At 35.9% G+C, this 26,732-nt stretch overlaps 1 protein-coding gene across 3 annotated transcripts in view; it reads left to right on the forward strand.

Annotated features, from left to right (window-relative positions):
* The window catches only part of LOC121330025 (tetratricopeptide repeat protein 7B-like), a 34,013-nt gene continuing 7,281 nt past the window's right edge, over nucleotides 1-26,732 (forward strand). For 2 of the 3 annotated variants that reach the window (XM_041276240.1, XM_041276241.1), the window contains exons 1-19: nucleotides 1-173; nucleotides 1,409-1,563; nucleotides 2,536-2,704; nucleotides 6,709-6,839; nucleotides 7,317-7,438; nucleotides 9,549-9,627; nucleotides 10,788-10,960; nucleotides 11,588-11,651; nucleotides 11,960-12,097; nucleotides 13,340-13,423; nucleotides 13,773-13,877; nucleotides 14,673-14,790; nucleotides 14,998-15,055; nucleotides 16,183-16,255; nucleotides 17,731-17,891; nucleotides 18,166-18,282; nucleotides 19,665-19,762; nucleotides 24,283-24,423; nucleotides 25,489-25,691. In XM_041276240.1, coding sequence (XP_041132174.1) covers nucleotides 53-173; nucleotides 1,409-1,563; nucleotides 2,536-2,704; nucleotides 6,709-6,839; nucleotides 7,317-7,438; nucleotides 9,549-9,627; nucleotides 10,788-10,960; nucleotides 11,588-11,651; nucleotides 11,960-12,097; nucleotides 13,340-13,423; nucleotides 13,773-13,877; nucleotides 14,673-14,790; nucleotides 14,998-15,055; nucleotides 16,183-16,255; nucleotides 17,731-17,891; nucleotides 18,166-18,282; nucleotides 19,665-19,762; nucleotides 24,283-24,423; nucleotides 25,489-25,691 — 2,310 coding nt within the window. In that variant the 5' untranslated portion in view covers nucleotides 1-52. Of the gene's footprint in view, nucleotides 174-1,408; nucleotides 1,564-2,535; nucleotides 2,705-6,708; nucleotides 6,840-7,316; nucleotides 7,439-9,548; nucleotides 9,628-10,787; nucleotides 10,961-11,587; nucleotides 11,652-11,959; nucleotides 12,098-13,339; nucleotides 13,424-13,772; nucleotides 13,878-14,672; nucleotides 14,791-14,997; nucleotides 15,056-16,182; nucleotides 16,256-17,730; nucleotides 17,892-18,165; nucleotides 18,283-19,664; nucleotides 19,763-20,404; nucleotides 20,561-21,215; nucleotides 21,267-24,282; nucleotides 24,424-25,488; nucleotides 25,692-26,732 lie in introns of all 3 variants that reach the window. The other variant, XM_041276242.1, reaches the window with a different exon arrangement.

The raw sequence follows: 26,732 nt of genomic DNA on the forward strand, positions 1-26,732 counted from the left end.
GCTGCCTACTGTTTGTTGTGGTTTCCTATCACCGGACTCGGTTTTGGGGAAGATGACAGCGAAGAAGTCGGGGTCACGGCTGGAGACAGAGATCGAGCGCTGCCGTTGTGAGGGTCAATGGGACAGAATCCCAGAGCTTATTAGACAGCTGTCTGTCAAACTAATCGCAAATGGTAGGAAGCTGCAAATATATTATGATCTCTAATAGAGGGCCTGCTGTGCAACCAAAAGCCTGGGGGTTTTCTGATAGAATCGTTGCAAAGTAGATGGATGAATTGGAGGGATTCTTGTTATAAGTGTAAGTGCCTGAGACTATTTAGACAGAAGGTGAATTGTCACAAAATGTAACTGTTGTTTGTAATAGTTGGTTATAGCAAGATAAATAGTTGGTTATAGCAAGATAAATGCTGTAGTTTGTTTACAGTTAATTGTCATATTTTAGTGTGTGTGTGTGTGTGTGTGTGTGTGTGTGTGTATATATATATATATATATATATATATATATATATATATATATATATATTTTCTGTTTAGTTTATCGCTGGTTACAACGTTGTTTTAAAATGATACACGATAAAGATTTGTCTGGATACCCGTCAATCAGTTCATGTTATTGTCAATTTACAGTACTTGGGGGGTGGAATTAGAAGAGAGATTAATGAGGTAAAGTTGGCTAGTCAATATAACGCATTGTGCCTGGTCTGAAGGCAGTCAAATCCGGGTTTTTTTTTTAAAATAAAATGGCAATAATAAACCCTGTCCTGAACCCTGTAATACACTGAAGTGTGTTGTCTGTCCTGCAGGAAACCTGGAATTTCTCCCAGCATCGCCCTACATTTCCACAGTTCAGCAGTTTTTTTCACTGAAAGATCATTATTAAATACTACATAAATCTAACAATATAAATTACATCTTTACTATTAATGAGATAGAAATTCACATCCCACATACCCTGAATCTCTATTTAAAGCCAAAAGTAGAGTAAGAAATATAACTGGCCAATTAACTGCAGTCACTTAAGGGGATACCTTACCTCTGCATGTGACATTAAGACTAAAGAGCAAGAAATGACCTGTGAACTTCAAGAAGTACAATGCTATTTCCCTGGTGGTGGGGATATAGCTATTGGCTGTCAGTCCATCACACTTACAGGTGGCTTCACAGACCCCCAAATAGCATTAGTCTTGGAGTTCCAACTATCATAATATTAGTTAAGAACATTCTTTAGCACTGGTTACACACCTACTTTTTACATGCATACTGTGTACTGTATCTTGATCATCTCCAATATACAGTACATCATTCAGCTGGGGATATATGCTGCTGACATGTTTGCTTTTTCCAAAGCATAAGCTTATTGATGGAATGGTCTACCTTTATTATTAATGGACTTACAGTCACTTTGCAGATGATTTGGCTGAGCTATTGTTGGGGGAAGCGAAGCTTCAGCAGTACCTCAAAGAGAACCCTATCAAACAGGGAGCGAGCCCTCGTGGAGCCAAGCCAAAGCTGGTGGAAGTTAGGAAACACCTGACAGCAGCTCTTGACAGAGGAAATCTAAAGGTAAAACATATCCACTTGTATTTGCATGATAGGATGACAAAGGTTTAACTATATTGTTTTCCCCTTATAATTAATACAACTGCCTTTATTGCCAGCACTTCTGCATGAAGTTTACCCAAATATCTGTGAACTATAACTGCTTATACAGCAAGTTATTTACTAGATTAGAACAGTTTTGCCTTCAAACTTGTTAGAAGTGGCAAACCTCAGAGGGGCCCTACAGAATGCCAGTTATCTGTTTTTCTAGTGACAGGTTATAATTACCTTGATGAACTATTAATTTGTGCACTTTGAACAAACAATGCTATGAGGTTTCTTGGTGAAGACTGCTAATCAAGCAAGTTAAATCGTGCTTATAGAGCACAGAAATGAATTTGGACAACTGACAAATCAAGACTTTTATTGAATGTCTTAAGAATGTCAGATTTTTATTAGAAGGTTAGCGTCAGACATTTTGTTGGCAGAGAGACTACCAATGTGGAATTGAAATCTCTGAAGCAATCAATATTTTAACTTTTTAAGGTTGCCATTGGGCTACTTGGTATCCTCTGTGCCCAACTGGAGATCAGTGTAGTCTGCATACTGCCTGTTTTAAGCTGACATTACACTTCCCCTTTGCTTTGACATGCTATTACTGTGATAGGTTGTGATAGTCACTTCTCTACTTTTTTTTTTCTTTTTTAATGCCACTGCAGGTCCCTTATATCTTATACTGAGCTGGCATTACAAAACCCATAGCAGTTAACATTACCGTAAATGTGTTTTTAGAAAATATGACAAGGTTTCTGGTGTGCCATACAGTTTGATAGAGCTTTGTCACTTCTGTTGGCAGGGTAGTTTTTGTTCTGACAGTCTTCTGCAGGTTATTTCCTATGGCTGTGATTCCCATTATTTGGGCTAACTAGCACAGAAGTGGAACTTATGACAAAGAATTGACACATTACTACTTTTCTTTCTTTTCTCTCTTTAAAGTCTGAATACATGCAAGAGGCCAGTTTAATAATGGCAAAGCTGAACTATGTGGAAGGCAGTTACAGGGAGGCTCTCAGCAATTACTTCAAAGTTGGCCTTGATGATCTGCAGCTGGTTGGCATCCCTGTTTATAGGTTGTCAATGATCGCTGAAGCATACGCAACAAAAGGTGAGTAATGGGCACTGAGATACCACAGTAGAGACATGCGCCTCGATACGCAGTACCTTTGATTAGTAAACTCAACTGAGAACTGTATGAAGCAAACAACACAGCTTTCTATTAACCATGAAGTCAATTAAATATTTGAAAAACTTAACTAGTGGCCTACAGGCTAAACTCAAATGAGTGGAGTTATTTATTGTAGGTTATGTCCCCTTTGGAAACCTAATGTGAACCTTGAGCAGATGGTTAGCACATACTGCAGTTACATTTTTGCAAATCTCCATTGCTGGCTATATACATAAATTCAACTGCACAGGATTTATTTAAAACATAAATGAATAAATAAAAACACTTAAGTCAGTGGAACACATTATGTTTTAATTCTTTATGTCCAGGGGAAAAAAACATAACAATATGGAGCCCATTGATATTTTAGCTGTTTTCTCTGAATCATGATTCATATTTACATCAATTAACATTAAAATGAGTGTGGATCTCCCCAGCCATTTATTAGGATTGAAACACTAATATTCTCAAATGACTCATCTGCAAGAGAACATTTCTTTTGTTGCAGATAGCCTTTTAAAATTTTGAATTTGAAGATACGTCATAAAAAATAAAATAAAATTTATGAACTTCTGTCTTTGGTTGCCTAGCGTTGTTCAGTTAACACATTATTAATATAAATTAACACCCAGCTAAACATGCCTTTGGTTATTTTAATTCTTTGGGAGATTTGTTGTGAAATTTTATTTTACAAAATACCCCCCATTATTGCATCAAGTTGCCAAAGATAAATGTCTTAACAGTATCTTTCGCCTAGCTGTTGAAAGCGGCTTTCAACATGTTTTCATTAAACCAGAACGTATAATAATTGTTCTGCAAAAAAATGTGAGTGCCATTAGGGCTAGCTTCTTAGCTTACTCTCCTTCACCTGCTGCATTTTTCTGACCTCATCACAGCACCCCTATATACACTAAGTAAGGAACAGTTCAGTTTTAGCCTCAGTAAAAAGTGTTCATAAACAAATATGCCTACATAAACGTGCAGATGTTAATCTGGATCGGTGAGGTTAATTAAATCTAAATAAATATTTCTCTACGTTTTAATAGGGCTGCTAGAGAAGTGAAGTGTACAGATCACGTATAGCAGCATGTATGTCTCTGGCTGCATTCTGGTCCAGCTGGTGTTTTTGCTTAGTTTTCTATTGCACTGCTGCCCTGACCCAACCCTTTTGAGACAATGCAGTTTTATTAGTATGTCTGAAAACATAACAGTGGTTTACATACAACAGAATAGTGCCTTTTATATAGTGCCTTTCATAGTGGACAACCATCACAAAGTGCTTTACAAGATACTAGACTAGGGTGTGTGAACTATGCATTAGTTGCAGAGTCACCTAAAAGACAGAGCACAAGGAGGTTAAGTGACTTGCTCAGGATCACACAATGAGTTAGTGGCTGAGCCAGGATTTGAACCGGGGACCTCCTGGTTACAAACCCATTTCTTTAACCACTGGGCCGCATAGCCGCCTATGATTTAAATCCTGGATTTAAACCCCTGCACCCTTTATTTTTTAAGTGAAACTAAAACAAAATCTTGAATTTTAGTTCAACTGTAGTGGATGACATATTTCTGGAAACAACTTGAAAAGGTCTTGATATTTTTCATAATATCATGTGGAACAATTTGTAAAAGTCCATTTCCGCAGCTGTTTAACTCTAGCAATGCATTTCCCATATAAATACTGGATCATTAATTGAACTACTCTGCACTAGAGTGGTCTGGGACTTGATTGTAGTTACAGCTTCCTGACAGATGATGGCAGTGGCGCTGAAGTTTTTACAGGAACCCTAGGCTTGTTCTGTATTCCTTAACAGAATTGAATATAGCGTGTGGATAGATGTGGGATTAACAGACTGTTTTGGAAGCATACAGAATAGATGATGTTTGTTCTCAAGATAAAAACATTTTGTGTGTTTCATTCATTTTATGTCATTTATTTTTTAGTTGTTTGCTGGCTTCATTTTCTAATCCTGACCACACTTGCTTTGAAGTATATTTTTGTCATAAAGCAGCATTTCTGTGTTTTCTCCTAAAGCAGCAGGAAATGTGAAAGATGGGGCTTGTCCACTTTACAGTATGTGGGTTACCAGTGTAGTCAGTGTATCTGATGTGTTTATAAATAGACCTGTACGGTAGGTGAAACTGATAATAGTGCAGTTTACCCTTATTTAAATTTAATGAAGTAAATGATAAGGGATTAGTCAGGTCTGTTTAAGTAATGCAGGAGCTTATTAGGCTGCGAAAGTGCCACTCAATTATGAATTAATGATGTGTCAGGAATACAGATTCTTAATGTTAATGCCAATTACAAGCACCAGAATTCAAATGAAATCTTACTTGTTTGTGGTTTCATGTTTTTTTTTTTTTTTTTTTTTTTTTACAAGTTCTAGCTTTTAAAATATCAGTAATCCAGCCTTTACTGGTTTCCAGTCCCATTGCCTTTCTCACTTTCCTGTTCCTTCTGCCCTTGACGTAAGGGACAAATTAGTCAGTGAAACTTCATCTGTCTAATGAAATTCACCCCTTGCACACTGACAAGCTGTAGCCCAGAGAGGACAAAGCACCCTGACGAATTTACTCTTGGAAGCTTTCACTAATTTGGGGTGAGTTGTACTCCTCTGTAGATTGTTGTGGAGTTGAAACTTTCACTTTGTCATGTTACTAAAAGAAAGCTGATCAGATACAATGTAGATAGCTGTTCACAGTGCACCTGTGCAGGAACCTGTCTTCCTTCTGCTAGTGAACAAAGAGTATATATAAATATATATTTTATTCGTGCCAGTAGGATTGAACAAACCATTACAGTGTTTAATATGAATATACCTCCCATGTGACATGTTCTGCAGATATGAACTGTATTTCTAATATGCTGCCAGTAAATGGATCGTCAATTTAAGTGCTGGCTGATGAAATCGCTGTTAAATATGCTTCATGGTATTGCAGTCTCAAGGAGCCCCCTTTTACTCACGCAGTGAAATAATTCTATTTTTATTGTTTACCCATATAGATCCTAGACAGAACAGGTGTTTTATTAAAACCCATTTTGGTTCATTTCTTCATTACGGCTGTCAGATTGCAGCTGTTGCACCAGATATCAACATTTTAATTTAAAAAAATAGCTTTTTTACTGCCTCTGCTGTCGGTGCAGTATTCGTTTGCATTTACCTGCTAACCTAATTTCCGTTTTCAACAGTTTTGATTTTGTGTAAGATCAGATTTTTTGAAACCCTGTGTTTAAGCCCAGAATGTGATCTTTTCACTGGGCTTGGTTTGTGTAGGTGTTGTTATTTGCAGCAGATTGCCATATTGAGATATGGTGGTCTTGTAATGTTTCTTTTAAAGGCCACAGAAGGACATTTTTATTTTATTGTGTTACATGTTCCTATGTGTTGCTACAACTGTTTACTTAAGGTGTGTGTGTTGTGTTAATTATTTATTTATTTTTGATCAATGTAAAAAATAAATAAACAGTACACCCACCTTACATAGTAGTTATAGCAACACATGGGAACATGTAAAATAAAAAGGTCCTTATGTACCTTCTAAAACGATGGTTACAACACCATAGATTTTGTCTTCTTTTGCTGTCAAATGGTGTAACATTTACATTTCAGCATGCTCCTTTAAAGGCTAGAGTGTTTGCTCACATTTACCATGTCAACAGGAGGCCTTTTAAAAACTGCCTTAAGTTTTTATTAATGACCTAGTTTTACACTGATGCTTATTGTATTGATAAAATACAGAAAAACCACCTAAAGTAGGCTTTCACCTACACTTGGCAGCCAGCAAACCAGCTAGACTTTTTTAAATACTAGTGGATGATGTGCACGACAACGTAAGAATTGTCTCGGGCCTCAGCTAATTCAACCTGAAGAGGAACAGGCTTGTTTTGGCATTTGTGATAATGCAACAGATTTCTAATTGTTTTTCTTTTTTGTTTGCAGGTTTGTGCCTTGAAAAAGTGCCAGTGGCATCCCCGGTCAGTAATCGACACACTGGTTGTGAACAGGAAATTATTACTTGCTATGAGAAATCAGGCGACATCGCACTGCTGTACCTGCAGGAAGTGGAGAAGGTAGGGCTGATTTCTTTATACTTTCTTTTGGTTCATTAGCAGTTGGTTCCAGTGTACTTTGAGCATAACTCAAAGTAATTTAGGAACATGTGGTATAATGAGGCACACCCCTAAAAATATGTTGTAATTTCTGGAAACCTTTTTTCTGTAATTACCTCAGTGCAAGAAGAAACACGTTTACCCTGAGCGAGATACTGTTTTTTTTTTTTCTAGTAGGTCATTTTCACATTGTTCTCAGTCATTAAATAGGGTGTTACTGTTATGAAATAAGTAATTGGCAAATGGAGGATCTGTGTGATGCTTGCTGCAGGAATTCATAACAGCTGGTTCATAAATTGCCACTGGCTGCACCTGTGGAAAAATGCAGCTGTTTTGCCTGAAGATCAGTGTGTTTTTCCTTGAAGCAATGTTAAATACAGATGCTTTCATAGACCAATCTTTTTAATGCAGTTTTTAAATCATCTGATTTCTTTTTAGGCCCTGAGCAGTGGGATGCAGAACAGGAGTCCCAAGCCAGGCCCAATCTCCCATGAGCAGGAACTGGGATTTTTCCTGGAAACAGGGCTTCAAAGAGCACACGTCATTTACTTCAAAAATGGGTAAGAAAAGGCCTGTAGATACAGTGCTCTCCGAGAAATCCTTTTATCTAAAAGATAAAAGAGGGTTTAGAAGCAATTAGAGTGGCACATTTAGAATCCATAATATCCTCAGTAAGGAACCATGTTGTTGAAAAAGATCAAAAATAAATTATCTTGTAAAATATATATTATACAATATATGTAGCTAAAGGTGTTTGACAAAAAACATAAACAGCCTTTTAGCAGTGCCCCAAAATTATTTATATTTTTAATGAGATTACAGCAATAAAAATGTGTTGAAATTATGTATTTTGTTATTTTATTGTCATCTCTCTTAACATTGTATTCCAGGCTTACTTTTTATGAAGATAAGCAGTATGTACCTATCTATGCATTTTATAAAAAAGGCATAGTATCTAGTCTAGGAAATTGGAACCCAGTTTAAAGGCGCTTTTCCCAGTTTTGCTATTATTAATATGAAAAATACCCAGAGACTAAGAGTCTTTATTTCTTGAAATATTTCCAAAATAGGGGGGGGGGGCTCCTTTAACTTGAAATTGTTCCATTCAATATTTCCATATGAGAAGCATGCAGCCCTGACAGTTTCACTAAGTAAATGTAATTCTTATGTAAACTTGATTACATAAGTGACTGCTCAGAGTAATACAGGATAATGAAATGGTGATGGACTCTGTAGTGTACTGTTTTGAAACTGTAGTCATTGGCTTTTAATGAGATCCATTCATTTTGATGCATTGAGGGTCTGATCAATAGCAAATTAGTCCTTTTAAGTGTGTTTTTCATTTAGTGTTGTTTATCTTCAATGTAGCCTTATTAATATACCACATGTAACTGAAAGACTTCCCAGACCTTCAATGGAAGTGGAAGTATTATTAAAGGTGAATGCCTTAAGGTTTTAGAATCAGTTTTGCTTTCTTTATTAGCTTCAGTATCATTTTCTGTGCTGCTGCTGCTGTTATTAATTCTCATGCCTAGGTAACCTGGCTTTTGCATTGGCTCTATGGGAAACATGGCGACACTTTGATCCGAGACCTCCGTGTTCTGTTTGCATCTTGCCTGGGTGCTACTAATTTAACAAGCTCAGAATTGAATTACGTATCTCACCAATCGTACCTGCGAACGATCTGCTTGCATAAATAACTTCTAATAAATGAGTGTTAAGATAATGGTATGATACAGGGCAAAAACTACAAAAAGAACGCAAAACTCAGATGTGAGCAATTTCTAAGTACAGTAATGTAATGTAGTAGCAATGCTTTTACTTCGTAGCAAAATCACACTATTATAAAAAAAGCATGCACCATCTCATTGCACTAGTTTGTCAATATGAAGAGTTTATTGTCTGTAAGGGTAGTATGGTTACACAGTAACACTCATTTTTGTTAATGCACTATGGATATAGTACTATTTTTAGTTTTTTTAAGACCAGCTTTTAAAACACTATTGCAGTCTCTTTAAAATCCCCATCATCTAAAATAAATGTATGATTTACGACGGCAATGGTTGTAAACACAGTTGATTTGCCGTAGGTCCCTGCAACACAGAACATTTGTCTGTAGCCTCTTTCAGACTCCAAAAGCTTGCATTTGGTATCGCCCACCCTTTTATTTTTCCTCTGTGGATATATGTCATGTGATGTACTTTTTTATGAGACTGTAGCTCTAATTTTGTATTTACAGCTGGGGTGGAGGATAAGTGTTACTCCTTTTTTTTTTTTTTTTTTTTTTCAAAATACGATTGGAATGATTAGCTGAGATCATATACCGACCCATACTGAAATAATTTATACTGCAGTGAAGGTATACTTTTATTGTGGCTGTAAATACAAATTCTGTCTTATAAATAACTAGTACAGTAGTGCTTCGGTTGCCTGTTTCCATGGTTTCAGCTGCCAGTTTTCTGTGAGAGAAATAAGTTTAATTTGAGGGAAATGCATTTCTGTATCATGTGGAGGGGCTAACAGTTTTAGACAGACTGATCATTTCTATTGAAATTGTTCAGAGAAACACAGTCACTGGAATTGTGTTAGTGCTTTTAATGGCAAGATTTTTATTTTGTATTCCCTCATTTATGAGAAAACAAATGTGTGTGTTTTTATCCTGAACAACAGAAACTTGACAAGAGGGGTTGGAAGGTTTAGAGAGATCCTGAGAGCAATTGAAACAAGAACAACCCAGAACTTGAGAATGGTAAGCTGCAAAACAGTGTTTAATTGAACACTGACGTAATTGGCTGGAGAGGCCTTATGTCTGAATATTTATATAAACTGGTACAACATTGTTAAAGGCATATACCAGTTGTGCATTATGTAGGTTTACAATGCCTTTTTTTATATCGTAAGAATACATTTGAAGTGCCAATGAATGAGTGTGTTTTTTAGTTGTGTTGGGTTATTGATTAGATTTTTTTCTGTTTAATTGTTCTGTTTAAATGTTGGAATTATATATAATTATTTATTTCTTGGCTGACGCCCTTATTCAGACTTACAATTCTTACAAAATATCACAGTACAAGTTAACACACAAAATATCACATTACAGAATATCATAATACAGATAAGAGCAGTTATGAAGGCACAATAAGATCAAATTCAAGTAAGAGCAAAATAAAGAATACCGTAAATTAGAAGTAAGAATGAGTTTGACTAAGAGTAGTTAAAACTTATAGTAAATATTTGCTTGTATGAGTAAAGTCCAGTAAGAACACATAGTAAGTATGATTTATGGATGAGAATTATTTCAAATAAGAGCAATTACAAAAAACATGAGTATGGTTACCTATAAGAGTAAAATCAAATACAAGATACAGTAAGCAGTTCTAGTTAGGAGCAGTAGTTGAATGCAGCAAGGTTTGGAGCAGTAGTTGAATGCAGCAAGGTTTGGAGCAGTAGTTGAATGCAGCAAGGTATGGAGCAGTTCAGTACAAGTACAGTTGGCTGTCATAGCCCAGTATGGTCGAGAGTTGTGATGTTTACAGATGTTATCTGAACAGGTGTGTATTGAGGAGGCGCAGGAAGGTGGTCAGGGACTGAGCAGTCCTGATATTTGTGGGTAGGTCATTCCACCACTGAGGGGCAAGGATGGAGAACAAGCAGGCTCTGGAGGCAGGGGAGCGGAGGGGGAGATACAGCTAGTCCTATATATTTAATGAAATTACTCTACAGTTATCCTTATTTTGTTTTTTCAATTAATTTTGAATGTGCATGTTAATATGAGAGATGTGATGGTTTTAAAAATTCAAAATCACTTTTAAAGTGAATGCTACTGTGCTTAACATCATATATAAAGCCACGCAGGAAAATATAAATATTGCACCTGTTCTGGCAAGTCCTCATGTGTTTTTCCCTCAGACGATCGCTAGGCAGTTAGCTGAGATCTTGTTAAGAGGAATGTGTGAACAGAGCTATTGGAACCCGCTGCAGGACCCTCCACATCAGTCACCCTTGGATGACCCTCTCCGACAGGCATCCAACTCTGAGGACTACGCCCTCAGCAGAAGGCCAAAGGTGTATGCCGGAGAAAAGTAAGTTCTTGTACAGCTCTATTTTGAATGTTGTGCCTTGCTTTTAGTTGATCAGTCTTTACAAACATAAAGACATGCTCTCAGAGCTCCTCCATCGTTTTGACGACAACTTGTGCCAATCTTCTGTTACACATCCTGAAGGCTTTAAAAGGCAATCTCCATCTTTGATGCCTTGTGTTGGGTCTCCTATTTATGCATGATACAATCGAGTAGCTCTAAAGAGTTTGTGCCAACGAAATTCCTAAGATGAAGCGTCATCTGATACTTTGGCTTTTCTTAGAAGGTTTAGCAGAGGCTCTGTAAAGCAATTTGAGTAAAAAGATATTTCCCATGATACCTATCTCTTAATCTGCTTCAGGCAGATTTGACATTTCTGTGGAAAGTTGGCACATTTATTTGTACTGAAACAGAAGATATTAAGGGAATGCTCAGTATTGGGTTTATTACTGGAAATCACCCACAAAAAAATATTTTTTATCTCGTTAGAAATGAATGCTAAGAAAATCAATTGTCGATAATTCAAAAATGAAAATAAATCTATGTGATTAGCAAACATGTAAATACCAGGCCGACATCTCAATTCGGTTAAAAATACCAATGGTGGTTCTTTTCTTTTTTTAATTGCAGCATATTCTGTCCTCAGGAAAACACAGAAGAAGCCTTGTTACTGCTACTAATTAGTGAATCAATGGTAGGATGACATATTTTGATTGGCACACTCGAAAAACTCTTTAACTATTTTTTTTATTTTTTTATTTGCCAACATTTATATATAGTTATCCCCACTGTTTTAACCTCTGTTAATTGGAGCAGACACACCATCATTTAAAAAAAAAAAAAGAAAACGTTCCCACCTAGAGGTACAACAGGCTACATTACTGTGTTCGACTACTAGAGAAGAATAAATTAGCCACTCCAATTCTTAGTGACCGTACTTTTAATGTGTGTGCTAGAAAAGATGCATTCAATTGATGTGTTTTTCATCCCATTTGCTCCCAGGCAAACAGAGATGCTGTGCTAAGCAGAATTCCTGAACACAACAATGATCGTATTATTAGTTTACAAAGTGCATCTATAGTGTATGATCTACTAACAATCGCACTTGGTAGAAGAGGACAATATGAAATGCTGTCTGAGGTAATTCTTTATAGGAGTGTTTTTTTAGTTGTGTTGGGCAGAGGTTTTTGATTTTTTGCTTTAGATTTTTTTCTGTTTAATTGTTCTGTTCAAATATTGGAAATCTTTAATTTACTTTAATTCTGTTAAGTGCTTGGTCCTAGAAGGTGAAGGGAAGATGCTGTACAGTAAAGGTATGCCTTGCAGGATTTTTCAGGATTTTTTAAAAGACACAGTACAGTGCATCAGTTGCATTCATATTTTCTGTCCCTTGCAGTAACTAATAGAAACAGATATTTTTTATATATATATATGTGTGTCTGTGTGTGTGTGTGTGTGTGTGTGTGTGTGTGTGTGTGTGTATATATATATATATATATATATATATATATATATATATATATATATATATATATATATATTATATATATATTTTATAGATAGATAGATAGATAGATAGAGTACACTTTGAAGTTTATTACTTTTTAAAAAAGCACATTAAAACAAAAAATGTTAGGACAATGCAGGCCTTTTTTTTAGGATCTAGTCATTATCTGCTCAGAGAAAGCTGCTTTTGAATATCCTTGCATAGAATTGTGTGGATAAATTCTGTGCTATATTATACCTTTAAATAGATACCAACTTGTTGAAATGTCCGTAGCTTCCTAAAGTTTATCAATCTGGACTTTTTGAGAGATTTTGTTTTTGGGGTTAATGTTAGCTCCACCCAATAAGCTTTTCCCAATAAGCTGTGCATAGCAAAAACTTTGTATAACCCCAGATTCATGTGAAAAATACAACCCTAGGTAGAAATGCTACCCTTGGAGCTCTCTTCATAGATACAACATCATGGAACATTGTCGGTAATCTTAAGCACATTTTTAATTTTAACTTTCAGTTAAACCCTAATATTTTCATTAGTTCTTATTCTGTTATTTATTGATCTTTTTTTATTAAATCATAGTTTGAGCAATGTTTCCAATAAACCAGTGAATATTAAATGATCTCTTGTTCATTTCCCCTGCTAGCAGATGATGTTATCAGTTAATCAACTTTGACAAATAAAGTAAATTACATTTATGTAATCAGCTTTACAGAACTCATACTTCTACCTAGGCTACTTTTTAAAGATTCTGTTTGTATTTTATTTCAGAAGTAACTTCTTAAAACGGTTGAGATAATTCTTGTAGGAGAGTCGATGTAAAGATGTGTGTGGTGACTGGGAACCTATTACAGCAGTATCTTTCTTTTATTGTTTTATAGTGTCTGGAGAGAGCAATGAAGTTTGCATTTGAGGAGTTTCACCTTTGGTACCAGTTTGCTTTGTCCCTGATGGCTGCAGGAAAGGTAAAATGTTTGAATGGTATTAATGTGCACAAGTACATAACTCCCTCTATAACATCACCTAAACATACTTCAGCTATATCTTTTATAGAGTAATCATTTTTGTAATAAATATCTGTGAATTGTGCTTGTAGAAGGGAAATGCCCATGATATATAACAGGCGACCGTTTCTACTTGAACTTGGTTGGAGGGTGCTTCCACCAACCATTTATAAAAAATTTAAAAAATGATCTCTGTAAAAGAAAAGCCAGTTATTATTTATTAATCCTTATGCTTTATTTGAAAATAAAAGGAAAAATCTTTCTGGACTTTATTGGATTCATATGTGTTTCACTTCTGTGTTGTTTCAAGTCGGCACGTGCTGTGAAAGTCCTGAAGGAGTGCATTCGCCTGAAACCAGATGACCCAACTATTCCACTTCTCGCTGTCAAGTTATGTATTGGAACATTGCACTGGGTAAGTGTGGCAAAGTGGTTTGCAGTGCGCAGGTGTAGAGGTGATGCAGTGCTAAAGAAAATGACAGTAACAATGTTACTGGTGAAATAATGGTTTTATTTGTAATCCAAGCTGATGACAACAGTAAACAATAATGATAACAGGCAATACACAGCGTTGGGTATTGCTCCGTTTAATCCATGGGTTGGTCCCGAAATAATAGTGCCGGTATTTCAATCACGCCCCCTTGGTTAACGATTGTAACCGCTCTTCCAATCTGCTGCTGCCAGGTCGATGATTTAGTGTACCGCAGCTCCGCCCCTTTTCTAGATGGCTGATTCCGTCTAACCCTGGGAATGAATTGTCTGGCCATCCAGTCCAGGGCACTCTGTTCCCTTTACACAACGCCCTCACAGGTTTAGAGGGAGATCACCAAGAATTATTCTGTCTCTGTCAGAGATTTTAACGGATTTCATCTGATGTGTTGCTTACAAGCTACAAATATATAATATTGTCAATTTGATACATTCTAAAAAGATCTACAGTATATTTGTTACATTTAATGAATACCACAGAACTTAGGTTTTTATTTTAAATCGATACAGGTTAATAAATGTGGATTTAAAAAAATTGGTCAACCGGAAATGCATACTTTTGGTATACTGTAAATTGCACAACAGATAATTACTATGGTGACCTATTCTCAATTCTTACTTAAGCATACATCTTGCAATTGCAGGTAACCTTAACATCTGTAGACATGGTGGATTTTTGATCTTGTTAACATATATAATTGTTTTTGTTTGTTTTTTAAAGTTGGAAGAAGGAGAGCGGTTTGCCAAAATGGTGATTGATATGGGGGAAAAGGCATCGGAGTTCAGAGCCAAAGGTTGCTTAGCCATTGGACTTGTGTACAGCCTAAAAGCCACTGATGGTGAGTGAGTTCTTTTGTGGTGTAATTGGAGACAATTATATGTGTCAGCTGGATATGAATAACTTTTAGGATGCATATTTTTGTTGAAAGCACAACAGGAGGTCATTTATTTACATTCATACGGTAATAAAGATATCTTGTAAGTGACAAAAGCTGAACTTGAATGTGAGTCAATATTTGGCGGTGTTTTGTGTTTTGTTTTTGCAGCATCGTTGCGGGGAGTACAGGAAGAATATCAGCGGAAAGCTCTTGGTGCTTTTCAAAGGTGAATAGCTGTTCTAATTTGTATCTCCCATTTGGACATGAATTTAACATTAACTGCAGATGTACAAAGTGCCACATTCCTAAGATATATACATTTGTAATGCCCTTAGCTGTCATTGGTTTCTTGAATTAAAAAATGGTGCACTAAAAGAAAATGTAGACAGTTGTGTCTAAAGTGGTGTTGTAAGTAATACAAAGAACCAAGTGGACCAACTTATTGACACATTTTATGTATATATATATATATATAAAAATATTATTTTTTATTAATTTACTGTAGGATTAGGTAAAGACGGCTGTATTGTATTTCTAATATATCTGTCTTACTGACGTTGGACTTATTTTAGATTTTAGTTGTAAAGTTAATAATCTCATATATCGATATATTATATTATCATGCACCTGTATTAATACTCTTACAATTTTGTAAGGTAAAGGTTATTAACCCTTGTTCTGTTATACTGTACAGGCTTATCACACTAAATTGTAAAAGGTTAAATTGAAGTCTCCTTTTCAGAAATACGTGAGGTAGTCGTAATTGGAGCTCTAACAAGTGACCCATGATACATTGGAAACTGGAAAGGGTTTACAGAACTTCTTGCAGGAGTTTGTGAATTCAGTCAAAATGGTTGTCCGAAGAGTTCTTTGTGTAATTATTTATAGTTTAATTACAGTTTAATTTCTTATAACAAGATATTTGATTTCCTAATGCTTTTCCCATGTTTAATCTTTCATGACCATTTAGTAAGAAGGAACCCAGTCTGCAGTGTTGGTACCCTTCAGCTCTAATATGGGATTTAATTTAGCTGGTGCTTGTTGATTTGAAATATTTCTTGGTGCACAGAGGATACCTGTGAGCTGCTCTCTTATTGCATTTCGCATTGCTTTCTGCCAAACCATGTCTCTACAGTCCTGCACTGCCTGGTATGATTGGGTTAGGATACCGAGCATCTGATGCAGTACAGACTGCAGCAAAGCATTTCTCGAAATAGTATACATTACAAAAAATAATCAAGAAACTATTATGGGGGTGGTCTACAACCATTCATTTGATTAGATTGGTTGGTTTCAATTCATAACAAAATCCTTTCAGAATTGATTTAAAAATCATATTGTTAATATTTTTAGGGCCCAAAGTTTGTCTCCAACGGATCATCTTGCTGCATTTTACCTGGCCTTGCAGCATGCTGTATCCAGACAGGTAAGTGTGTGAAATATGTGTTGTTGTTATTTATTAACAATTACCATCGTCATTATCAAATGAGTAAAAGACTGAAACATTCTTGGTAAAACCAGACCAGTTGTAAGTTCAGAAAGTATGTAATATACAGTCCAGTAGTTGTCAAAATATCTTCTGGATTTCTGTTCTGTGTTGTAGGTCTCAAATAAATGAACCAATGTGTTTCTGTAAACAGGAATTAATTGCTTGCTGGTTTGTCCTCCTCGTAAAGTGTTTTAGCCCCTGTTGACTGTTATGACACCATAGTTTCATCTTCATTGATATGCACTGTACATTCTCAGATATAATACTACGGACACTTTAACTACAGTAAGTAAATGTTTTGCAAAGTGCTCAGTTTAGAAAATGCCACATGACAGTTGATTGAGTCATTGAAATTGTCAAGTGATATTAAAATTAATGGTGAGGTAAACCAAATGATGCAGCAGTTTACAGTATTATACTTTGAAAATGCTGTGCCATGAGCTTTGGCTTTGTGTGAGACATATAAAGGGAATTGTACTGTGTAAATGTATAGAAATACAATATACTGTGTGGTGAGATATACTGATCTGCTTATCTGTCGGTAAAACTAAATCCCAGTTGCTCTTTAAAGAACACTGGAATACCTTACTTTAAAATTTTTATCTTCCATCTCATTTACCTGTTTTAAGCCTGACCTTTCTGTTTTCTTGGAAAACTCATGATTGCTGACGTCTTAGCTAAAAGGTGTGATCAGTTTACCCCAGAAGTATACAGAGCCTGAAATTGAATCACACATATTCGGCTGATGAGAAGTGATCGCATTACAGGCTCTTGTTTTATAACATTGTTTAACAATTTGTTCCACTACAGCTAGAACCGATGTTCTTATGAAATACCAACAACTGTTAACTGCATGACGGACGCTATGAGTTGTATCCCTATATCCTGTATGTACCCTTATCCACACATTGGCTATAAAGTCATATTTAAACTGGGCACCTGGGGAAAGGCAGATCAGTTACAGCCTTCCTATAGTGTAACCAGCTGTGTTGATGCTGACTCCTTCATTTTCCAAGCCACACAATCCTCTTTGTTTTGTTTTTGGTTAAAATGTAATCCTAGGAGCAGTGGGTGGGAGAGATTTAAAATTTTGCTAAGTGTGTTATGAATTTAACCGAATATACCAGTAATGGGTTTATAATTACCTTGTGGATTTGAACAGACTCTTGAACCATGGTATTAGGGATGGAGGTCCCTGATCCTGTGGAATACCTTCAGTCATGAGTCCCATTACAACACATGGTTGAGAGAGGTTTGTTCCTCAAAGTTAGAATATTGTTAAACTATAAAACACTGTAACAAGTTTACCAGTAGATTATTATGGCATCATACGGTTGCTTGTTTTTAGTAAGATTGATATAAGAAACACAAGTATCATGTTAAAGATTTCAAATTTGAATTCCCATTTTCAGATTCCAGAAGCTGTAGGCTGTGTCCGCCAAGCGCTCCAGCTCCAGGGAGATGACGTGCACTCCTTACATCTCTTGGCCCTTTTACTATCGGCGCAGAAGCACTACCACGACGCCCTCAACATCATTGAAATGGCACTGAGCGAATATCCAGAACATTTTATGTATGTTTATTTGGCAGGCTTAGAAGGAAATCGAATTAGTTAAATCAGTCTAGGAAATGTCATAATCCTTCATCATAAATCCAACTATTTCCTGGATTACATTATCACCATTGTCTTCCTGGCAAATTTATTACAATTTATTTGTTGTGTGGAGGGAAAAATCTAAAAGAAAACTTGTTCTGAAAAAAAAGTTTTCCTTTTCATCTCAATTCTGTAAATTAATATTTTTTTGTGTGTGCTCTCTAAATGCATGCTTTTTTCCCTTTTATCATAGATTGCTATTTACGAAAGTGAAATTGGAAGCAGTCTGCAAGGGTCCCGATGAAGCACTGCTAACTTGTAAACATATGCTGCAGATCTGGAAATCCTGCTACAATCTCACCAACCCCAGGTACAGTATAGTGGCAGAAACCAAAGCCTGCACTCCCCAGGGCCAGAATAGCACTAGTCTTCTGAAGTGTACAGAACATTCTAAACTCTAGTGTTAAAACATTCTATTAGAATTTATATATTCATTGACTGAGTCTGCTACACTGTCTGGAATGGCTCCCTCTTTAGGGCGAGCTCAAATCCCATGTCTTGTGCCAGAGCTATGGATTTAAACTTGCAGCTTCATGACATAAATCTACAGTGGTTTGTTGAGTCACTAAAGCAGCTAAAGGGTGTATTGATTTTTATTATTAACATCTCTTATAAATCAATTTTGGACACAGCTTTGAGCAGCAAATATTGAACTCTGGTTAGACCTCATTAATAACATATGTAGATAGTAAGGTACTGTAAATCACTTTTAAACAGTGAAACAGAGTCTATAGACGGTTGATCTGGGCAACTGTTAATCCCTTCATTTAAGAAATGTATGAGATGACAAATAATCAGGAAGGAATGAAACCAACAACCTTCTAATTAAAGCCAAAGACAATTCAGCATACTTGATCGTTTAGAACCTTAAAAGAAACCAATTAAAAATATCAATATTGTGAATCCGCTGCAGTATTTGTGTGGTGAGTAAAATTAGAAATCAGCCATGTGGCTTTCTTTGCATTTTGGAAATAGACAATTTATTCCTGCTTCATGGTATTCTGTGGCATGTTGCAGTGCATTTCACTTTCTAATTAGTTTTGTTAAACTATATATATATTTTATTAAAAGATTATTTAAACCATTAAAACAATTATTGGTGCTTTAGCAGTTCAGTGTGCTTTGTTTTCTCTGTGGACTCAATCAACACATCGAGTTTCTTATTGATGGCTTTTTCACACAGATATACCCAGACAAAGAAATAGGAGTGCTCTTATACCTTTTAAAGGCTCTTCACCTTCCCTCTAGCGATTTGCCTGATGGCATCACAGCATGTTTTTTTTAATGGACGTTGGCGCAGTCTTGTTAAAAAGGTTGCTGTCTTGCAGAATCAGATTGGCACCTCTTTCACCTAAAGCTTCATTCGAAAAGGGAATTAATTCCACTGCAGAGGTATCATGAACCCTTCTCGGCACTAAGCTGTGCTCCTGAGAGTGCACTACATCTCAGTGAATGGAAATGCCAATGGAGGGGCTGCTGTTCTGTCAGAAAGTTGCCAGATCTAAACAAGGAATGTGAGATTAGATCACCTTGATCAGTTTTGTACAGGTTGATATTTTTACAGAATATTGAAATTTTAGGACTTCACGCCTTAATCAATACCTGTCAGTCATGTAAAGTGTGTAATACCCAAATGCTGCATTGTTCTGTGTGTAGTGTATAAGAAGTGTCATCCACTGTGTATATTTTCAGTGATTCTGGACGTGGCAGCAGTCTATTAGATAGAGCTATGGCAGACCGAAGACAAATTAACAACATGACACTGCCTGACTTTAGTGACCCAGAAACAGGTGAGAAGCAGTCATAGAAATTGCAAATATATTTGTAAATCCAGGGGTAAAATATGGATTTAAAAAAAAACAGTAATGCATAATTTAAAATGTAAATCTGTAGCAATAACACAAGAAGATTTTTTTTATTTCTGGCCCAGCCATCTGTTTCATTATCGAAAACCAAAAACAGATATTGATGTTCAAAATAAAAAATATATACCTATCAAAAAGAAGTATCTGAATGAAGTACAGTCTGACACCAAGGCTAAGAAAAGTGCTATTCCCAACAAGTGACTTAAGCTATTCTGCATTGTAGTACAAAAAAGTGCAACGTGTATTGCATACTATAGTAGCGTATTATACCTGCCAACAGAAAAACCAATTAAAAGAATAATAAATAAGTACAAATATATGGGATGAATCGGTCAGACTCTCTAGAGTAGTTGTTTGTTTTACAGTTGTCATTTTGGTATTCATTGGGGAATTTGAACTCTTTTGTAACCAGACAATATTACGGAAGACTTGATGTAATCATTGTGAAGCATTGCAAGCATCTGATGTCCTGTAATGGGTTCATTGTGTTCATTTCTGTTACATTTTTTCCTGTTTTTTTACCTTTTCTTTTATGATTCCTTATTTTTCTCCACTCTCCTTGTTTAGCTTCCAGCTCTTCCTCTTCTATCTCTGGATCTGAGCCTTCTCTCCACTTTTTTATTTCTACTCACCACTCTCCCCATTCCAAACCTGACCCCACCCCACACCCCAGCAGCCGTCATTTCTGTGACCACGTGCCCGGACGCCAGGCTTCCTACCCTTGTAAACGCTCTCTCCTTTCCACAAAGTGTGCAGCTGTGTTCTTGGGTTTCTGATTATCTGTGCATTGCTAAAATAATTGAATACATAAAATGTGTAGCATTGCGTTAAGGGATCTGTCAAGGTCTTATTTGCCAAGTAAAAATCCCCTTAGCAGTTTTGATTGGCATTGGAAACATTTGAATTGAAACCTGAAGCTATGGGCACTCTCTGGATTAAACACCCATATTTTGTCAGTTTTCTATGGTATCATGGCAATTGCTATTGCATAATTTTGTCTACTTTCCACGTTCACATGTGATTCAACCACCACCTCTAGCGCCATGAACTTAAAATAATATCATCCTACAGAGACTTGTTTTATTAAATATTAATGTTTTTAAAAAATTCCAGTGGGGTTCACATATTCCCAAAGCTGTCAGTATAAATATCTAGGTATGTTTAGGTACATATCTGTATCTGACTTTCACTGAGCAAAGCGTTGTGTTTTTTTTTGTTTTTTTGTTTTTGTTTTTTTCCATAGTGGAAAGTCATTTCATTTAACAGAAGCTCCCCGTGATATGATTGTAAACTCACCAGGTGGTACATGCTGGGGGAGGTGTGATATTTTATGTGGTTTTTTATTTTTTTAATTTTATGGTTTAATTTGTTATTTAAGGCAACCCTCCAGATGCTTACTTTCATGGTTTTTACTCCCTTTTTTCAGTTTGTAAGTAGTGCTTTTATAGGCTGACTGTTTTACTTACACTGCCGTCAGCTGGACTCAGAAATGACATGGTCATTCCACCACTGAATGTAAACACTAATGTCCATCTGCAGATATAGTTGACTTTAGTGTGTTACCTATGTTTATTGCCCAGAGGCCCATTGTATTATGAGATCTGAACGCACTCGACCAGCTATTGAGTTTAATTATTAAAGAGGCAGTATCATTTCTCTAGGCCTAAGTATAATGCTATCAATTAGGATCAAGTATCTACAGTAATAATACTAGGTGTTCATTATTTAGTTTACTATTTTTACAAATATATGTGTATATGGTAAGTTGAAGTAATTAAAAAGTAAATAAAGTACAGTTAAATGTAAATTAATTCAGGTACTAAGGAAATATGCATTTGGCTTGGTTCCATAGAAAAAAGAAAACTTTCAATTCAAGCAGACACAAAGGTAAAAATCTTTGTTTTAAAATACTAAACATGATGGTCTTTTATATGTAGGAATCTGGCTTTGACGAATAAGTGCTGTTTCTTTAGAGTCCGCCACTGTGTGTTTTTCACGCTGCTGTAATAAGAGTAGTTCCCTGCATGTACCAGTTTTGGTGGCCTTTCCCTGATGAATGTGTTCTGCATTTTTTGCTTGTTCAGTTTGAGCTGCATTTTATGTTTTTGATCTGCATGCATCACATATATTTTATAGAAAATGTGTTATGAAATCTATGTTTAAATAGCATGGATAATTTAGGATAACATACCATTAGTTTTATGGCTCATCTGGGTTTTTTTTTTTTTTTTAACATTATTTTTTTTTGTGCATTTTGGCACGACTTCTAAACTATTTATTTGATTCATATTTTGAAAGGCAATGTCATTCTTGCACAGATTTGTTTTTGACTCCTTATTCTTTTCATGTTACAAGTTATTGTAGTAGAGTAGAAATGTAGCAGCACAAGAGTCAAAAGTTTAAAAAAAGTAAAACTTTTCTTAAAAGAAGTAGAATAATTTTAGGAAAATATATGCTTCTTTTTCTTCTTATGCTTCTTTTGTATATATGCTTCTATTTGTTTCTTCCCTTTAGTTTCATGATACATTTTGCATGTCTGGTTTCACAGACCCTGATTAACTCTTGGCTTAAGGTAACATTAGGTAGTCCAAGTTATGCGCTAATCTGGGCCTATTCATTAAAGTGAGAAAACTAGCTGCGGAACTATTTTGTCTTACATCCAAGTTTTTAATCATGCAAGTAGAATATTTACAGTAGAGCTTAAATGTCTAAAAAGGACACATTTTAATTATTCTTCACAATTAATTTAGCTTATTTGTATAGTATTAATTGTATTTATTCTGTCATACCAGTTAAAGACTAATCCTGTGCTGGATGTTCTTTACATTTATCAGAAAAACAGTGACTCTGTTTATTGTCAGTATGTCCAAGCTAATCATATCTTAATGACGTTAGTAGTGCACTTTTACTGCACTCTCGTTTAAGTTTCTAATAGCCTGATACAGTTGCACAACCCAGTGCTAATCTGTGACTGTGACTGACTGGATTCATCTTTAAAAAAAAAAAAAGTGGGTAAACTGATTCCTGGACTCTGAGTGATACTCAAACAAACTGTCCTCACCTGTAAAAGAAAACAGATGCAAGAAAGTATGATGAGTGTTACTCATTAAGACACCTTATCAGATGGGTTAACAAAAGGCAGTAAATCAAAATTCAACTGTAACATAATACCTAGCTCACACTTTCCTTTAAACAGGACACCAAGAATTGACTGTTGGCACTGATACCACCAGCATGAATTCTTTTGTGTTTACAAAAGTGCTAGTGCTTAATGCCCGCTTCCAGAACTGGAGGAGGGCCCAGAAATGAACGTCCAGTAAAGAAAAAGTGCATTAAAATGAAGTGTGTAAGGAAGGGATGGTAGTGCTGCAGAATTAATACAGCCTTCATAGCCCTTCAATTCCAGCATTCAGAAGAGGGGTTTAGGATTGGATGGGCATTGACACTAAACTGCTCCCTCACCTTGAAGAGTGTGGTCCTTCCAGCAGAGACTTGCCATAGGCTTGCCGCTGCTCGTTTTGTCCTTGCCCTGTAGAGAATTAACCAGTATCAGAGAAAACAGGCCCAAAGACTTTTTTATCTCTTTTTTTTTATTGAGAAAAACAGAATTGTTTCTGATTAAGTTGAATACAGTGTATCTTTGTGGCAAGATAAATTAAACATCAAAGATTGTCGGGAGCGGCCAACTTGAGGATAGAAAAACTAATCGGTGGAAGTTTAATATTGCCTTTTCTTTGGTCTGTAGCAGGTTGTTTATTCCAAAATTTAGAATTTAATCATTTCTAATTCTGACCTCCTTTTTTAATGATTCAAAGTGTAGTTAGTGTATAGAATTGAAAATACAACCCAAAAATATTAAACAGGAACATGTTAAATAAAGGTTTAGGTAGAATAGTAACTAATTCTTACCAGGACAAGTTTGTGTGTACTGAGCTAAGCCAGTGCCGACAAAATAATTATCATAGTACCTATGGAGAACGTTCCTTATCTTAGAATGGATCTATTAATTTATTTGCAAGTGGTGCTTTAAAAAGAAAGACTTGAAATCCTAAATAATCCTGGCATAATAAAATATAATGCAAAAATCCTCAGTACTGGTATGTACTTAATACTGCTTCTGTGTGTCGCATACATTCATAGCAAAGCTCTCCCTAATGCAAGATTTTCAGCATTGTTTCTTTTTGCAGTAGTATTTTACAATTATTTTATAATATTCGGTGGAGCAATATACTTGTCAGCCAAACCAAACGAAAAAGAAAGATTGTAAGAAATGTCAGTAAACATGGATGTTGTTTCAACTTGAATCATGTCCTGGTATAGAACTGGTTAGTCAAAAAGCAGTTCAGTATTTATTTTTTTAAATGAATTCACCCTTCTAGTCTTTCTGTTGTTTTTGTATTTATTTATATGAGCTGGTGCTTATTTCTGTCTATTTGCCCTCTCAGGTTCAGTCCAAGCCACTTCAATCGCAGCCTCCCGAGTGGAACAGGCCCTGTCTGAGGTTGCTTCCTCTCTGCAAAGCAGTGCTCCTAAGCAGGGGCCTCTCCATCCCTGGATGACTCTAGCACAGATCTGGCTTCATGCAGGTATGTGCTGTACATAGGCGAAAGCACTGAACCGGGCAGGAAAAGGTTCCCTTAGGTGTTTATACAGTATGCAAGCTTGCTTGTGGTTCATCAAAAGGCGCTAATGCAATCGAGAGGTTTGGATATGATGTCTAAGCCCACAAAACATACACTCACTCGAGTTACTCAAAACCAAGGATTATATTACGGCTTTGTAATGCCCATTACAAGCCAGCTATTGTGCTTTATAAATTATAATAAATCGTAGTGAGGTGACTGCTTTGTGTGGGATATTTTATCTAATGACAGCTTTTGTTGCGGCATGGAAGAGACTATAATGGAATAGACTAATATACACTAGTACACCAACATCTTGCTGAAATAATTTCCTTTGAACATAACTAATGTTATATGGAGCCATTTCTATATGGCTTTTAAATGATAGTTGTCAACTGAAAAAGCAATCAGGTCTTTATCTCTGTAATAGAGTAATAGTAAAATGACTGTTTTTTAGTGTGGCAAAGGAAAACAATGAATACAGATTGCTCCACTTTTTATTGCATCAATGACAAAATAAAAACAATGCCGCAATAAACTATGCTGTTTCCGCATACTTTCTTTCTTCAGTATGTACAGCAGTAGTTACCTTATTTAATATCACAGGGCATAGGGCGAAGCATATTTTATTATTACTGCTTCCATTTTCTTAAGAAAATCTTGAGTGGTGGTAAGTATGTAACAATTCCAACTAGATAATGATATGTAGTCTAAGATTAGACCAGTTGCACCATAAACAGCTGACTGTGTCATATACAACAAACCTATAGCAATATAACAGTGTTAAATATTAATTACCACTTGACTTCCTTCATCCATTGACAAATATATACATCTTGAATTAAGATGTGCAGTGCCTATAGAAAGTCTACACTCTCTTTCAAAGTGTTCACCTTTTGTTGCCTTAAACCCACTGACACAACAAATGGGGAAAAAAGTTTGAGGTGGTGTAGACTTTCTGTAGGCACTGTATGTGTGACAGCTTAATCTAAGCAAAAACAAAATTTAAAAAATATATATATTTTTCAGCTGAAGTCTACACTGGTATTGGGAAGCCTGCTGAAGCCACTGCCTGCACCCAAGAAGCAGCAAACCTCTTCCCAACGTCACATAATGTTCTATTCATGAGGGGTCAAGTTGCAGAACTTCGGGGCAACACAGACGAAGCTAAACGCTGGTATGAAGAGGCGCTATCCATCAGCCCAACCCATGTCAAGACAATGCAGAGATTGGTATGATCAAAATTCTCAATCTTCAAAAAAAAAAAAACATTTGTGTTCTCTTCGAAATCAAAGCTAATGGGTGCTTTATAATGACAATATAAAGAAGATAGATACAAAAAAAACTTCTTAATATGGTAGAATGCTGTGTATTAAGAAAGAATATTGACTTTGCAGCAATTCTTTTTTGTACGTAATGTGAGTTTAGGATGTGATAAACCTCTTTATTAACCTGGATTATGTAGTAAACGGGTGTAGTAGAAGGGGTACAGGGTATCGCAAGCAGATGAGTGGATCTGCATCTACCTGTCAGTTCAGTTTGACAGGATTAGTCTATGTGGGTGCCCATGAATAATCTAGGCAGGTATTTCTCTTGCATCCCTGGAGACTGGTTGAGACAAAGGATCGAGTAAGGCTGAGGTATAGATGTCTCCTCTCTGGCATCAAGATATATTTGTTGCATATTTTTGTTTCTAAAAAAAGGTTTTCAAAACTCACTTTGACAACCATCCTATGAACATGAAAATGAAATTGAACATGTTAACATCTCGGGGAAACAATTTACAATGTAGTAATACCAAAGGAAACTAGTACAGTAATTCTACTTTGTTGTACAAATAGTTTCTTGCACAATGTATAGTGTTTTTAGTTATAGATTAACAATTTACAGAACATGTTTCCATTGTTTAATCAAAGAGAAAGTACAATACAAATGTTTACCTTCTATGGGAGGTGAGATACAATTGCAGCCCTGATATAGTATTACTATAGTATGAACTCGTTATAGCATCACATTTCATGTACATTTAATTTATTGATTGTTTGCTTTGTCACTAATCTGCTGATTAACAAATACATAAAGGTTATTCTCTGAATACTTGCCTGAATACTAGGGTCAAAGTACATGTTAAATTAAGGCTGCTGATACTGTTGAATTTACCCAGGACAAAAAATATCGTGTGTGGGTTCAACACTAACATAATCTCATTGACATGAGCTGCCAGGTCTTATTGTAGCTCTAGACTGGAAATAGAATATGTTGCACAAGCTGCT

The sequence above is a fragment of the Polyodon spathula genome, chromosome 17 (assembly GCF_017654505.1).
Source record: "Polyodon spathula isolate WHYD16114869_AA chromosome 17, ASM1765450v1, whole genome shotgun sequence".
NCBI lineage: Eukaryota > Metazoa > Chordata > Actinopteri > Acipenseriformes > Polyodontidae > Polyodon > Polyodon spathula.